Raw genomic sequence first — 16,374 nt, forward strand, 5'->3', positions numbered from 1 at the left:
TATACAAAATGACCAAGTTTCAAAAGTAGATTTGGAACCAATTAATTTTGTAAACCGAGTTACCACTATTTGAAATTAGGCCAAAATAATGTAACATGCAAATGAAAGATCATTTTTTGTTGTATTCAAGAATCAAAAGCAGATTGTTAGGATCAATACCATAAGAAAGTTAGTAATTCATCCATTAATGGTTGTTTTCTTACTGCAAAACAGAAAATAACCACAAATAGTACATTTTAATTTACTGACATTTACTGCTGAAAAGTACTCAACACTAACTTTTGTGTGCATATAAGGGTACCCTTGATCGTGTCATCATTTTTTGTTACAAATGCTGCTTATATGCGAGAAAATACAGTAGTAGACATGTCACTTTGTCCTGATGTGTAAAAGAGACTTTATTTGTTACATGTGAGCACTGAGTGTTTGGACACAATTTCCTAGTGAAGTCATCAACAACACAAGACAAACGTCTTCTTTGGCGACCGGTCCACAAGCATCAAATGTCCAAGTTGAATGTGTCCATCCAAATTTTGTGCATTTCCTACGGCAATAATATTGTCTCTGGTGTCAACGCTTGAAGAATAATGTCTATTAATGCATATGACAAAGTTTAAACAGAAGCAAAACATAGACAAGTCTTCTACTAACTGTTCTATGTTATTAACAAGTTACTTTGAATTTGAACAGTGACAGATGACACAGCTTGGGAATGAGTGTTGATGCATACCATTTGAATGTAAAACGTTGACGTATTTTTTTTTCATAATAAAATAATTAATTATTGATTTATAATGAACTCTCAATGCCTTTTCCAATGAATTGGCCGGCTGTCACATTCAGTGGCATACAATGAGTTCCTTTTTAAAACTAAATACAAATTAGTAAATGTAATTCTGGAGTTATTTATTACAATTGTAATTAACAAGTGTGCTGATTGTTGAATTTCTTGAATACAAAATAAATACAAATCAAATTTTCATATTTCATGTTAAAATGAATGACAAGAAACAAGTATCCACTAAAATCAATTGGAAAAATGCTAAATATAAACAATTTTTTCATCTTATTTACAATAAACGTATTCATCAAATATTCAATACATATTCCCCCAGAAAATTGAATGTTAACAAACCAACTGGATGAATATAACGGCAGAAAATATTAAAAGATAGTACATTATATTGCTTGTATCTCCTCTCAATTGTGTTAAATAGCTCCGGTGGGCTTAATTACATTAGGGATTGATATTTGACCAAATTTGTCATTTGTAACCGTGCAAATTGGTCAAAGGCTTCCAAAAAAAGTGGACGATAAAACAAAAAAATCAAATGATATGAATATTATATATGAGGAGTCTTGCTTTGGAAGCATCGCTATAGTTTCAACTTTATAATAATACAGAAGTCATAACCATTCATGTATACTGCAAACTGAAATGTGTTCCTGGCATTGTATAATTCGTAAGTATTGATGAAAATCTGTAATAATGTTCCCATAGTCTTTGCGAAGAAGCAAAGTAAAATCCAGAGTAAAATAAAATGTGAAGTAATATCAAGTCCAATTTCAAAAGCAGTTGTTGAATGCTTGAAAGCGTCCTTGTTTTCAAACATGCACAAATTATTACACTGATCTGTGAATGTCCATTGTTTTCTCTCTTCATTTTGATGTGATTCTCTAAAATGAGACTTTTACAACCTCAATTTAAGATGCTTTCAGGGTCTTGCTCTTCATAAAGTGAGCATTCCATCCATCTGGGAAAAAGTATTCCTCATATTTCCGTCTTTTACTCTTTGTCTCCATCCTCGCTGCTTCCTGTCGAGCAAACATAGTCTGTTTGTTTCATTTACAATGGTACCTCGAGATATGAGCTTAATTTGTTCCAGAACTGAGCTCATATGTCGATTTTCTTGTAACTCAAATTAACGTTTGCCATAGGAATGAACTAAAAACAAATTAATTTGTTCCAAACATCTGAAAAAAACACCAAAAACTGGATATTGGATTGGAATTTTTTTTGTTTGCTCTATTTTGCCATCTTTTAACAAAGTATCAAATAACTAGTGGTTCAATAGTACTGAGATGTGTTTAACAGTACTCAAATTAGGGGGGAGACTTTTTGCATGGCCGACACGCTCATAAGAAACTATTTTAAATGAACTTGGATTACGATGCAGACACTCAGAAATAAGTTTAATCTAACCTTACACTAAACCTAATTCTAATTTTCTTTTAAATTTTGATACCTTTCTTGTCCCGAGTTGGCTCTATTTGCCCTGCTTCCACCCTGACTTTCTTATGCAACCTATCAAGGGTTGTTTGCTTTTGTATTCCCTTCAAAGTATTCCCAAAATGATACACACAAATATCCTCACAATAGGATAACACACGGCCACTTGCCAAAGAGAAGTAGTCTTCTATTAGCGATCGCTCCGCCAATTGGAGCGAACAGGCTAACGGGAAAAAAAAAAAACTGAAAAAATGCAAAGCTCCGCCCAGTGCTCATAGAGACATTACATGAGGGAGTTGCGGGGAGAGAGACAGTGCCCATGATGTTCTTATAAGCAGCCTCTTGCGCTGTCTGCTCGTATATAAAAATTTGTCTCAAGATAAATATTTGCTCAAAATTTTACTCGTATCTCAAATTGCTCGTATGTCGAGGCACTCGTATGTCGAGCTACCACTGTATTACAACTTTAGGAAAGTTGTTGATTAGCTTCCTTAGTTTGAGTGCATCTTCCATAACATACTTTTTAAAGCGGATCTGGATCATGTGTCCATCTAAGACGCTTAAGAGTGTTCTCACCTCCAATAGAGTCCACGTCCGAATCGGAGATATGCGTGATGGAGAATCGAGACGCGCTGGAGGGCGACACGGTAAAGCGTGAGAAACGGCTGGCCGACTTGATCTCCTGAGGTTTTGTGGCGGAGACCCGAGTCGGCGAATCGGGGGCGGTGGAGGATGTCGGCAGAGGGAGCAGAGGGAAGTCGTCCTCCCACTCGAAACCCGCGCCTGAGGTGAGAAGAGTTGTCGACCACATTGTCTGACAGGAAAGCTCTAGACGGGAAACGAGCCACTCACTCTCTTCGGATAGGTTTCCATCTGAGGAGTCATCGGACGCGCAGACCCTCTCGGGAGATTTATTGCCTGGACCTTCTACCTCCGGTGGGAATCCGTGTGCGGTCAATTCCTTGGTGGGACTCTCCTGGAATACAGTTTTCCCATTAGAAAAACCCCAAATTAGCAATTTTTGGATCTTTTTTTCAGAATGTGAATTGAACCCATCCCTACATACATACATACACACACTTACATATAAATGTGTGTGTGTATTTGACTGTAGTATGTAAAATATCCTGAAAATGGCATCTTTAATTCTGATTAAGGTCCCCCACCTTTACCTGGAATGATTCCTCACCTGATCAAAGAGGTAGACAGTGACATCATCAAAGAAAGACACATTTCTCTTCTTGCGTTCCAGATCCTGGTGTATCTCCAGCAGGGCAGGAACCTTGAGAAGGCCTCGTAACATATGGGCATGGCTGTCGTCGCTCACCACGATGGGCACCGGGTGGCACTCATCCTCACTTTCCTCCTCCTGTACACCGGATATCCGCGGCTCTTCGTCCGAGTCGTCGCTGTCGTCCGAGTCGGCCTCATCCTCGTCCACCTCATCGCCGTCTGGAGGAAATCCTCGATTTTCTGGAGGAGCTGGCGGCGGAGAAGAGGAAGATAACCTCCGGGAATTGGCTGCTTGCTGTAAGGCCACCTCATCTTTTGGTAAGATGTGTAAAACATCCGGCGCAGAAGAATGGTCTTTTACTGGTGTCTCTTCTTCTACTGTCACGTCACTGGACTTATTGTCTTCATTCAGGGCATCAAGAGCCTCCTCCATTGCACCCACCACCTCTGCTGCCCAATCATCAAGAGATGAATTCTCCTCTTGAGAAGGCCATTCATACAAGCCACCTTCTGCTGTTGAACCATCTTCGCAATCTTCATATTTTCCATTCGGTTCTTGCAAACAAGCACTGGCTTCTTCTGTTCCTTGAGTCGATATTTCCTCATCTTCAGTCTCGCAACCATCTTCTGCCTTATCGAGCTCTTCAAGCTCATTTTTCATCTGGCGCTCATTCTCGTAGTCAGAGAAGTAGGCCGAGTCCCTATATGGCATCTCCTGGCTCAGGGGTGAGAAGGTGTGCTCGCATGGTTTTAACGAGAGGTCTTCACAAGATGTTCCAACGCCACGGTTTTCTTCCGGGCTTGTGCGGCCATCTGGCTGAGGCAGGGCTTGGTCTTTGGCTTCATGGGGTTCTTTTGGGACAAACTCGGGACTCTCGTTATTTTCCGTGTCATAGCCGCTGTCCATGGCTTTAGGGGAGCAGGAAGGGCGCGAGGCTGGGCTAGAGCCTTCGCAAGACCCCGCAACAGAAGGTAGATCTATAGACTCGATGGAATCCGGTGTTCCGACTTGCTTTTGAAACGACTTGATGGCAGGCGAAGCACTAAGCTCGCTAGACTCTTCCGCAAAAATTCCTGACGTGATATCGGTGACATCGTCAGTGGCGTCGTCATCTTCGTTATCGCTGCAGTCGAGAATATCCGTCAAACTGATGCTAGACCCGCCCCGGTCCAGACCACTGTCGCCCGTTTGACTCGTCTCTGACGGCGGATCCGTGAGAAGCGCCATTTCGTGCACACTAATAACGGGACTCTGGGCTGTCTCTTCTACGTTGGGCTTAGTCGCGAGAGGATGTTCTGTAACTTCTCGCTTTATTGCTTCTTCTCCCTTAAGATCAATGTAGGATTCCCTGCTAGTATTCGGTTTGATCGAGACATGTTTGGACACGACAGGACCTCCCGGGGCTGGAGAAAGGTTGATCATCTCGTCACTGTCGGGGATGTCCGTGACTTTGTCTTGCCTGTAGGTGTAGTTGTTATCCACCAGCAAGCCGGAGAGAGGGTCAACAAAGTGCGAGTGGCAGTAGTCCACTGGCTGCACCATGTGTGTGTCGCCTTGGTGACACAAGTACACCAAAGCATTGCATCGATCCGGAGATGCCATACATGGGTCATTGTCTTTTGCTAGACGGGGTTCCAGGTAGCTGACACCCTTGGGTAGGCTGTGATATCGCATTGCGAGTTCCTCAGACCAGGAGTCTTCGATATCTGTGCTCGGCATGGTGTAGTGAAAGTCTGCGTACGTTTCCTGTCTGTAGCTTTGACTGGCTTGTCTTTGGTGGTTGACGCTTCTGTGACGATGTTTGGAAGGCCAAGTGTTACAAGTGTGCTTCTCAAGGAATATGTCTTCATCTTCATCCTCCCTTGAAATGCCCTGCCCGTGCCCTGTGAAGAGGGCTCTCTCGTTCTCTGTATTAAGACTGACTGAGCCATGCCTGCTGTGATTCGGCATGGTCTTCCTCAGGGAACCCATCATGTCGTAGTAACCACCAGTCATAGTCTTACCTAAAATGGATGTGTCCAGGTCAAGGTATGAGTCTCGGTAGACCTGTTCAGATGGGCTATGAATGGGCGGGGGCATCCCCACTGGATTATCAAGTTCGCCCAATGCCTGGCGAAGACTTCTCGACCCCCAACTTTCTTGAAGATGCTCACCGTGCAGTTCGCTTCCCATTAGATAATGATCCAAGTCCACAGGCGGTGAGTGCTCATAATAGTAACCTCCATCTTGGTCTTTGTAGGACACATAGTGACTGGACTCCCAGGGTTGTAGAGGGCTGATGTCACAAACCTGTCCTAAGAGGGGCTCCATCGTCGGAGAGATCACAGGACTTGAGTCATTGGAGTCGTAGATGTCGACATCGTGGATATCGGCTGACCAGTAGCTGTCACAGTTCTTCGTCTGTGACGGACAGACTGTGCAGTCACCTGAATCGGCACTCCCGGTAAGGAAACTTCCACTGCTCTGGTAGTCCGGGCTGTAGGAGCACATGGTGTAGTCGGCATCTATGGTACAGTCCACCGGTTCTTCGATGCGGATGTAGAATTCACTGTTGACAGATGGGCTGTGACCGCTAAAGACAGGAAGGACGCCCGGAGTGCGTAGATGTTTCGGCTGGTAATAAGGAGGAGATGCTCTATGGTTGTGGTTGAGACTCTCCAAGGGGCAGCCTCCCACAATTCCACCGGGAGGATAAAAAGTTTCATGATTGTTGACAAGGTTTAGGACGCTTGATGAATCTGGGCCTCTGTACGACTCTTGCGCCCTGGCCTGCTCCCACCTGTATTCAAAGTTTAGGCCGTGGCTGGTTTCTGTGATGGTTAGAACATCATCCCCGGACTCAGAGTGGTAGCCATCAGCCAGTGAGAACTGCTGAAGGAGCGGAAAAGATGAGGTGGTGGACAAGGGTCGCTCATGAGTTGTTGTTTTTGGACCGCGGAGGATGTTGTGTCCTGCACTTGGGCGCATAGAGTTCCAGCGCCTCTCAAAGTCCTCCTCAGCTTCACTGGCCCCTTTGGCACACAGATAGCTCAACAACAAGTGCACTTCCTCGGCATTGGGCCTCTGTTCAGGTGGGAGCCAGCAGAACTGCATTACCTCGTACCTGAAAGTCATCCAGGAATTGTGATTACTGATACTCAGGAGAGGATATTTAGAGTGTTTTTTTTCTCTTACCAGCGTTCAGCCAGAGGGACTTGTAGCGTGGGCTTGGCCAATCGGAGCTGATGCTCTCTTATGGCATAGCACAGAACTTGTCGATCAGAGTAATGGCTGTAGGGCTGTTTTCCCAGCTCCAGCAACTCCCAAACGGTCACTCCCAAAGACCTTGAAACCAGAATCAGGAGTAAGTCTTACCATAGTTAAGTCTCACATTTGGAGGGAAGTTATATCTGGTCATCCAAGTCTTACATGCAGTTATACAATCTTGCAACTTTGCACTAACAGTATCTGTTATTGTTTTAAGACTTTCACAAGTCAAATTTCTAATGGTCTCAACTTGTGATTTGATGACATTGCCTACCAGATGTTGCTTTGTTGTGTTTGCTTGGTCACCAGCAGGTTTCCATGCATTTCCCCCACCAGCTCAGGAGCGATCCAGCGAACCGGCACATACGTTTGGTCAGATGTGACAAGATAGTCGTCCTGATGGGAAATCAGAACCATTTGTTATGGTGCAGAATGGCTGCCTTTACAGTGCAACAACGTGTTAAATGTTGTTTTGTGTTCAGACAGATCTTACGTTGCTAAAAACCTCAGCCCATGAAACCAAATAACTTCTGGTTTAACAGAAACTTTTAAAAAAGTAGGATAGGATCACAATTCCTTGTAATAATGTAACTTTTTCTAGTAATCACCTTGAAAGAGTGATTCTGCATATTTAACCTCAGTCTGCAGAAGGTCGCCACCTTGTGGACTTCCTGTGTGTGGCTCCAGTTTTTTACCTAGGCCTATATTGTCTTCTGTGTCTGTGCTTGCTAATGCAACCAGGGGAATTTCTCGAATATGGGATGAAATAAAGTTGTTATCTAATCTAATTAAAAAACGTATGACTTCATTCTCATAATATTGTGACTTGAATCTCCTAATAGTTTAACTTTGTGTAGTCACATTTTTTTCTTTCTTTTTTTGGGTCATGTCAAAATATATTTAATTGAGTGTGTCCTCGTCGCTGAGTTAAACCTTTTACGAGGATTTGCATCTCATGGTCTTGAGCTTCGCTTACCTTGTACTTTGTATGGGACAAACCGTAGTCGCCAATCTTTACGGTGATGTCAGCCGTTAGAAGGCAGTTCCTCAAAGCCAGGTCACTGTCACAGGTACAAAAGAATTCATATGAGGGAGTACAGCAAAAGGGCAGGCCTGAATTCATGACTCACTTGATTATAGTTTTAAATCCAATTTGCTTTTCATGCATTTAAACACATTATATGGAATGATCAATTAATTTTGCCAGCCTAGTTGGAAGACATAATTCTCTTTGTCACTTTATTGGATGGATTTGTGTCCAAAATATAGTCATTATAAAGTCAGTTGTATTTCATAGCTCCTTTAATTACCGTATTTTCTCGCATGTAAGCCGTATTTGTAACAAAAAAAATGATGACTGAATCAAGGGTATGGCTTATGTGCGCAAAAGACTAATAGCAAATGTCCGTAAATTAACATTTACAATTTGTTGGTTATTTTTCTTTTTTTGCAGCAAGAAAACAACCATTATTGAATGAATTAATTCCTTATGATATTGACCCTAATAATAATAATAGTGCTTTTGATTCATATAGTATCTCAGAAATACCAAGTGCAATGATTTTTCTTAAGATTTTCCTTTCAAAGTAACACATTTTTACTCCCTATTAAAACCATGAATATGGAGGTGAAAATTGTCAATCAGGGGGTGGCTTATATGCGAGAAATTGTAAAATCCAACGATTTTAAAGCTATTTTAAGGGTGCGGCTTAGACGCGGGGGCTGCTTATATACAAGAAAATATAGTACTGAATCCTGAATTCTGGCCAAGCCTGGAAATATTGACATTATCCCAAGCAAAACCATTAGAGGCGCTGTTTTCAGGTGTTTTGGACTCGCCGCCTGCAACAAAATCACTGATGCTGGAGTCTTTGAGTAACACTCAGGCAGCACCAGGATGTTGTTAGAGGAAGTGACCTTTTCCAAACAGCGTATTACATCCATGATTGTTTTACCTGTGAGTGAAGTTATGCGTGTGCAAGTGCATGAGTCCCGCGGCGATATCGCAGGCCATCTTCTGGAGGATGAGTGGCTCGGGGGTGCCTGTTCTGTCCCCAAACTCGATGTTCCTCAGGTAAGCCTTCACGTCGCCCTGGTCATGCAAAGTACTGTAATGTTTTAGACCATTTGACCAGCAGGGGCAGTGTGGTCAGGGAAAGAACAATGGCTGCTCACCAGTGGGCAAAACTCCATGACTAGCAGAAAGGGCGTGACATCAGTACACTGGCCCAGACACTGCAGCAGGGATGAGTGCTGCAGCACCCTGGGGGAGAGTAAACAGTACGCAAAGTGATGTCATTTATTGACAAATATGGAAAAGGTTGTAAAAGAAAGTTGGAAGCCTACCGGTAGGGTTGCATTTCTTCCAGAAAGCGCATTTGTTCCTTTATGCTAGCGCTGGACTTGAGTTCCTTGACCACCACCTGATTGGTCCTCAGGTTCTCATTCACCTCCGCCAAAACAACCTGGCAAATGGAAACAGACACCAATGCACCCGGGGGACACGTGGACGCACAAGTTTGGAATGGATGGAGTGGTTGGGATGGACAGTGATGGACATACCCAGTCATGAAGACAACGTGGATGTTGATGAAAGAAGAAAACGAGGATGGAGAAAAGAACATGTTATCAGCTTGTAAACGTTCAAGAGACGTCCGAGCTAGGATTGTAAAGGACAATCTACGATAGATTGATTGTTCTCATTGTTGTCCTCCTGGAAGGTTTTGAAATCCCGCTCAAGTGGTCTTACCTTGCCGAACCAGCCGTTCCCGAGTTCTTTCAGGTACAGCAGACTCTGTCGGCTCAAGTTGGACCATTTTTGCCGATGCGCTGTACAGAAAGAGAGAAGATTCCATGTGTTGGTATAGTTCATCAAGCATCACACGGCCACGCATCGTTCCAATGAAGATTTCCGCAAGAATTCAGATAATCGCTCGTCATTAAGCCGGACTCTGCGTTGCTTTTCGGGCGGCGGCCTTTAATGGAAACTCGGTTCATCCGGTCATACACGTCCGTCTGAATTTCATTGTGGGTTGAGGAGCGGACAATCAGACCTTTGTAGTGTACCCCCGCCCGAGTCCCCCTCCCAAGAAGTCGGCACAGTCCTGCTACTGTCCAGACTGGTCACCCTCCCCACACGACTCATTCCTAACAGTCGCCAGCGTCCTCTCAGGAATTGCCCGGTTGGAGGGCTTACGGGTTGTTGTCACCAGTTAACATCACTGACACTGAAGCTTCAAGGATGACGTAGTACCGAATTTTCTCGCGTATAAGCCGTAACACCCTTCAAAGTACCGTATTTTCACGACTATAAGGCGCATCGCATTATAAGGCGCACCCTCAATGAATGACATTTTTTCCATATATAAGGCGCACTGTATTATAAGGCGCACTGTATTATAAGGCGCACTGTATTATAAGGCACACTGTATTATAAGGTGCACTGTATCATAAGGCGCACTGTATTATAAGGCGCACTGTATTATAAGGCACACTGTATTATAAGGCGCACTGTATTATAAGGTGCACTGTCTATTTTGGAGAAAATTTAAGACTTTTAAGTGCGCCTTATAGTTGTGAAAATACGGTAATTGCTATTGACTTCCAGGTATGAAGCACTCACTACACAGTCACCTCTAGAGCCAGCCATTGTTGATGTTTTGGATTTTTTTGTAAAAAATCTTGCAGTGGGGGAGGAGCTATACGATGGAAGATTTTGTAAACTAAGATGGCAGCTGCATATTTAACAGTATTGTTTCAGGTCAGGCGTTTGTGTTTTTTTTTAATATCCGACAGTGGTGGTTTTTTGTTTTTGGTTTTCTGTTTTTCCATATATAAGGCGCACTGGATTATAAGGCGCTATTTTGGAGCAAATTTAAGACTTTTAAGTGCGCCTTATAGTCGTGAAAATACGGTAACACATTTGTGCTCTCATGAATATGGAGGTAAAAATTGTGAGTCAGTGGGCGGCTTATACGTGAGAAATTGTAAAATTCAAAGGCAATTTTAAGGGGGTGGCTTATATTCGGGGGCGGCTTACATGGGAGAAAAGTGTAAAGCATGGAAGTCTAGTCGTACGCATTATTTTGAGAGCTGGCATTTTCTGGTTGTTGTTGTGTTTGTCTTCCAATCGATACTCTTTGTGGGCGCACTAAGCCGCCCACGTCTCGCTTTCTCCTTCCCTCCAGCCAGGAAGTCGTTAACTGGATTGGTGTCCAAATGGACTTCGTTTAAAATTAGGACCTGCCTCCTATTAGCTTATATGAGCGTTTGTTTGTGTGTCCGCTTGAACATTGATTCCATTACAACATACTCAGAGAGTCGATCAACTTGAACTAAGTTGTGCGATGGAACATAATAACAAGTACAAATTGTAATAAGATTAGTGGTATTAGTAGTGCTGTTCATGCAAGAACAATCTAGATTCCACTGTTTCTCCTTTATCCATATTAAAAGAAGCCCCTCCCTCTTATTATGAATATTACTAAGCAGCTTGAAAAGGTCCACCTAGCAGCTACATTGTAAGCTTGTCATATGAGTAAAATTCCGAGCAAATATTTGTCTTGAGATACGAGACAAATTTTGAGATACGAGACAACCAGGTGATCGAGACAATGATTTCTCACTGCATTTTCCTCGTGTAAAGATATCTACGAGCACTAGGCGTTATTTTTTTTTAGTGAAGAATTGAGGGAAACACAATGAGTCCAAAGCAAGCCGGTGAAATGAAGGGTAGTGCAAAGAAAAGGTGGATAATGACAACCTCTGATCCTTGGTTATTGCACAAGACGGTTTAAATTTAGTGTAACATAATATAAAAAAAAATTAAAGTGTTTGTGTATAGGAATCTGAATTCCATCAGTTCAATTTAAAGTTTATGTTATGTTACGAGTGCATCCGTCAAGTCTCTCTCTCCCAGCATTGTACTGAATAATGTCGCATTATAGTATTAAACATCATAACCACTTTATTACTCTGTTAGTAGATGGTGAATTACAACCAATAAAAATGTTTTTCCATTGTAGCATCCTGTTTTATGCTGTTTTTTTCCCAGAAGGTGGGAACAAAAAAACTTGTATTTAGTTCATTTCTATGGGAAACGTTGATTTGAGATACGAGCGAATCGCCATACGAGCTCAGTCCCGGAACGCATTAAGCTCGTATCTCAAGGCATGACAGTACATCAAATTTGTCTCGTATCTCAGGGCAATTTTTTTCTCTCAAATTGCCTCGTATCTCAAATTTCTTGTATGCTGGGACACTCATATGTCAAGGTTTTACCGTAAAGGTCACTAAACAGCATTTGGTGATGGGCGTGGCCTAAGTGAGAAAATGTGGATGCTCTGAATGCCGTTATTTTACTCTTTGCAGAATTCTTGATTTAGTACAGTAGTTTTACACAGTTGTCGTCAAGTGTGCAGATGGGCCTCACTGCTAACATTGACTTGGCATCCATCTTTTATTGGATTTCCGGCAAGAGCAACGGAGCAGCTGCGTAAAGAACGACTCTCCCGGGAATGACAGCCACTCCCGCTTGCCGACAAACCCAAAAACATTCACACGATATCCCACGCTCATCTCCAACGACGCTATCCCAGATGGAAGAATTCTAGGTATAGCACAACTCACCTGGCGGAGGCGGTTGCCTGGCAACGGGTGGCAGCACCTCGGTCAGGGGCAGGACGTAGACGTCCGGGCTGGCCCTGGACGCCGATGGGGTCGCGTGGTAGGCCTCGCCGTCGGGTACATTGCGGAACTCCTGAGAAGACACAAAAGTTACTAGCTCGCTCGAATCGAGTTGTCGAACTGCTGGCGGGACGTCGTGGAGACGGTGCGAGGGAAGAATGCGAACATGGAGCCCTGACAGGAAGTTGGAGAAAAACTTGCGTGGTCCCGCAAGGGTTCAGGAATGTGACCTGACAACACCCCAAAAAGACAAACGCACATTTTGTCGGCTCTTCTTCACCTTTTTTCTCCTCGTATTCTCCTTTTAAGCAAGCCCTCTCTTCTTTTTCTACCCGTTCTTGTCTTCCACTTCTTTTCTATTCCACTATTCTCTATGTTTTTTTCTATTTCTCATCCTCATTCTCCCTCACCCTGAGTCTCCGAATTCTCAATCTCCCTTTTTTAACCCCACTCTCCCACACTTTCTTCTCGTCCCACCACATATTCTCACCCTTAGGACATGTGTCTTAATAAACATGTGTGCATGACGATAACACACATTTCCACTCACACACAAAACAACCCAAAACATAAAAATAAAGCCATAAACTACTATAGAAATTTGCCAAACATGACCCTTACCTCCCTTTGCCAGGTACCCACACATTTTCATACACACACACACTCGCTGGCGTCCAATGGCGACGTCCGGAGAAGACGAGTATCGGAGGAAGATGAGGAGGACAGCAAAGCGCGTGAGAGAAGGACGAGAGAGCGGAAGGAGGAGGAGCAAAGAGGTCAGGGGTCGACCCCCCCAATGGGAGAGGAAGAATAGACGAGGGAGGGGGATGTGGTAAGATTGGGGTCTGCTGAGGGTCTGCATAGTCTACTGCTGACATCACCGGCTCAACACGCCCATTGAGGCACATCTGCTCAACTCACACACAATGGAATACACACAAACATTAATACACATGGAATAATAATAACTTAGAGATACACTAATGACAAAAAAACAGAGGCATGTAAAACAAACGTCAAAAATACGCGGAAAAAAATGCACAAAAACGACTACAAACAAACACAACGAGGATAAGGACACAAACTAACACTCATTGGAAAACACAAATAGGAACACAAATTAACAGCACACAAACACATTCTAAAAACATGCGTGGTAAGCTGATTGGACACTCTAAATTGCCCATAGGAATGAATGTGAGCTTGAATGGTTGTTTATCTCCTGGTGCCCTGCGATTGGCTGGCCCCAAGTCAGCTGGGATAGGCTCCAGCACCCCGTGTGACCCTTGTGAGGCTAAAATGGTTCAGAAAATGAGATGAGATGAGGTGTTTACAGTCAAAATTGGGTGTCTATTACAGTCAATGGCAATGAAAGAATTAAATGAGGGTTAAATGCGGGCTCATCGTTAACCTGAGTACTCGTTAGTCACCTTGAATGAGGCGCCACGATTCTTCTTACAGCAGACGCAAGCCAACAGCACCAAAAGCAGGCCGCCGACGGCCGCCGTGGACGCGCACACTGCTGTCACCCATGTGTCCTCCGACCACGAGGCGGCGCCACCTGTAGGGAAAGGCCGGGTTAGCACTCCACTTGCTTTGGACATCTTCATCGTCGTTACGTAACGCGTCGACACGCGTGAGCGATCCGATGAACGTTTTTGGACGCGGTGACCCACGATGAAGTGGTGCGCGGCGACGCCGTCGTGCAGAAAGCGTAGTCGTGCTCGCGCTTTACACGTTCCGGAGCATCCTTGGGATATAAAAGGATGCAGTTGCCATGGAAACCGGCGGCTCTCTTTCCTCCGGTTTGTGCTCGTTGAATGAGGAAATAACATCCATTTAAAATTAATACATTTAAAAACGTTTTAACAATGGAATAAATACAATTTTTCATTTTTAAGACGTTTTTTTCAAATGAAATTAATTTTTCATCGTAACAACAATCAAATAAGAATAAAATAGATGATAATAACGATGGCAATGAATATATAAAACAGCATAATAAATAAAAATGTAGACAAAGTAGGAATTTTCAAAATTTAAATGAACAACTAAATACTGTAGATAGATGATATTATTTGAAAAATATTTCTAAAAATGAACTTGAAAACTTTAAAAAAAATTACTAGATAATTAAAAGTAAGATTTAATATGGTGAAAAGTATTTGAATGAAGGATAATTTTAAAAAGTCAAAATACATACATAAATTAATGAAAACCATAATATGAATGTATAAACATGTTATTGTTAATGTATTAAAAAAAATAAGAACAATTTTCTATTTAATGCAATGGCTGCCATTGCCAGTCCAATCTATCATTGATCGTTGAGTTTGCGTTGATCAAAAATTAATCGTGTAACTCCCACTCTCAAAGAGACGCTTTTTTCGGCATCAAAATCAACGCTAATTGTTCACCGATTTAAGTGAAACACAAACATCACATTAGCAACTTAATCCATATTTTTAAGGAACGCCAATGTCAGTTCCGATGATTAGCGAAGTAAGCTAAAATGTCATTAGTCGGCGACGGAATGATGATGTCACACATTGATGACATCATCACTTGGTGAGTGACAGGTTGTTAAAAATAGAAAGGTTACCATGTTGTTTTTCTGCTCGGTTAGCAAGAAGCTGCGGTTGCCGCGGCAACGGGCTGCGGCACATTATTGCGTAATAACTGACGACGATCGTCGAATAAATATTGATGTTCGTGATTTATTTTTGCCGGACCAAAACCGTCGTATCGGAAAGACGGGCTCACCTGGACCGGCGCTGGCAGAGACGCAGGTCCAAAGCGCGACGGACGTCAGCGCGGTCAGCGTATTCCTAATCATCATCCTCATCCTCACAGCATCCTCATCCTTTCCGAACCGAGCCCGGCCGGTTGGTGGTCCGCGCGGTGGTCCATCGCGATGGGAAGAGAAGAAAGCTCAGGAAGGCTCTGGAGGACGGGACATCCCCTGGGGGTGAGGGTGCCGGGTTTGGGGTGGGGGGTGGGGGGGGCTTTTCTCAAGCTTGGCGTTGGCCGATTTGGGTTCGACGGAGAGGAGAAGACGCTGGTGCTGTCCGTGGTCCTGCCTGCCTGAGCGCCATCTTGATCGCTAATGCTGAGGGGGAGAGGGATGCTGAAGGGAATTCTTGCGCATGCGCACACGCACGTGCGTGTGAGAAAGCTCCATCGGCATCTTCATCCTCAGTCTCATCCTTGTTTTCACTCCATTGGTCACACACACACACACACACACACACACACACACACACACACACACACACACACACACACACACACACACACACACACACATTATATCTTTGTCCTTACATAATAAAACGTATCCATAATTCATACAGAACAACACCATATTTTACTTTTACTGCTGCACGCGCACACATTCCTTAAGAACCTTCCGTAGGTCCTCGAAAGCCATGTTAGCTTCCTGGCTAATGCTAATATCTGGTCTATACTTTTGCTGGCTCATATGCTTCTTTTGAGGTCTACGAGTGAGAAACTCATTTAAACGTCATATTATACTTTTAGTGCTGCACGGGTGACATGTTAGCTCGTCAGCTAATGCTAATATATGGGATATATACATTTGATGGCTTCCACTGACTCAGTGGAAGCCATCAAATGATGCCATCAAATTAGACCTCAGTCTGAGGTCTAATGTGTTCATAGTCATCCACATGCAAGTGAACTTGAGCGACTCAAACAGCGGATGCCCCCAAAGCATCATTGGAGTTGTAGTCTAACACGAAGTTTGATGTTGCAGTACTTGTAATGGCCGCCAGACGGCAGAAAAGTAACATTGCACTCTGCAAACTGAATAAAAACTTCACTGCTGTACACAAGGGCAGCTCGGATGAAAACAAAAATAGAAATACTACTTAGAAAAACGTTGTTGCATGATTTATAGGCATAAAAGCCGATGGCAAAGTTGCAGTGAGCTTAAGTCACCACCAAATGGCAGCATTGT

At 43.4% G+C, this 16,374-nt stretch overlaps 1 protein-coding gene across 2 annotated transcripts; it reads right to left on the bottom strand.

The window, feature by feature from the left end:
• Positions 1–65: 65 nt before the first annotated feature.
• Positions 66–15,385, bottom strand: aatkb (apoptosis-associated tyrosine kinase b). 2 transcript variants are annotated; one of them, XM_077738950.1, is made up of 14 exons: positions 15,159–15,385; positions 13,826–13,956; positions 12,339–12,468; positions 9,460–9,539; positions 9,057–9,175; positions 8,886–8,973; positions 8,666–8,802; positions 7,687–7,771; positions 6,985–7,106; positions 6,639–6,788; positions 3,420–6,567; positions 3,083–3,206; positions 2,807–3,013; positions 66–1,815 (listed from the first exon to the last, which is right to left on the bottom strand). In XM_077738950.1, exons 1-14 carry the CDS (start codon positions 15,238–15,240, stop codon positions 1,787–1,789), a joined length of 4,632 nt encoding a protein of 1,543 aa, XP_077595076.1. In that variant the 5' UTR covers positions 15,241–15,385; the 3' UTR covers positions 66–1,786. The 2 variants fall into 2 exon arrangements, with proteins under 2 accessions (XP_077595076.1, XP_077595077.1); XM_077738951.1 differs by lacking the exons at positions 9,460–9,539; positions 12,339–12,468; positions 13,826–13,956; positions 15,159–15,385 and adding an exon at positions 9,273–9,428 and having other exon boundaries at positions 68–1,815.
• Between the last annotated feature and the right edge of the window lie 989 nt (positions 15,386–16,374).

This window comes from Stigmatopora nigra, chromosome 18, assembly GCF_051989575.1.
Source record: "Stigmatopora nigra isolate UIUO_SnigA chromosome 18, RoL_Snig_1.1, whole genome shotgun sequence".
NCBI lineage: Eukaryota > Metazoa > Chordata > Actinopteri > Syngnathiformes > Syngnathidae > Stigmatopora > Stigmatopora nigra.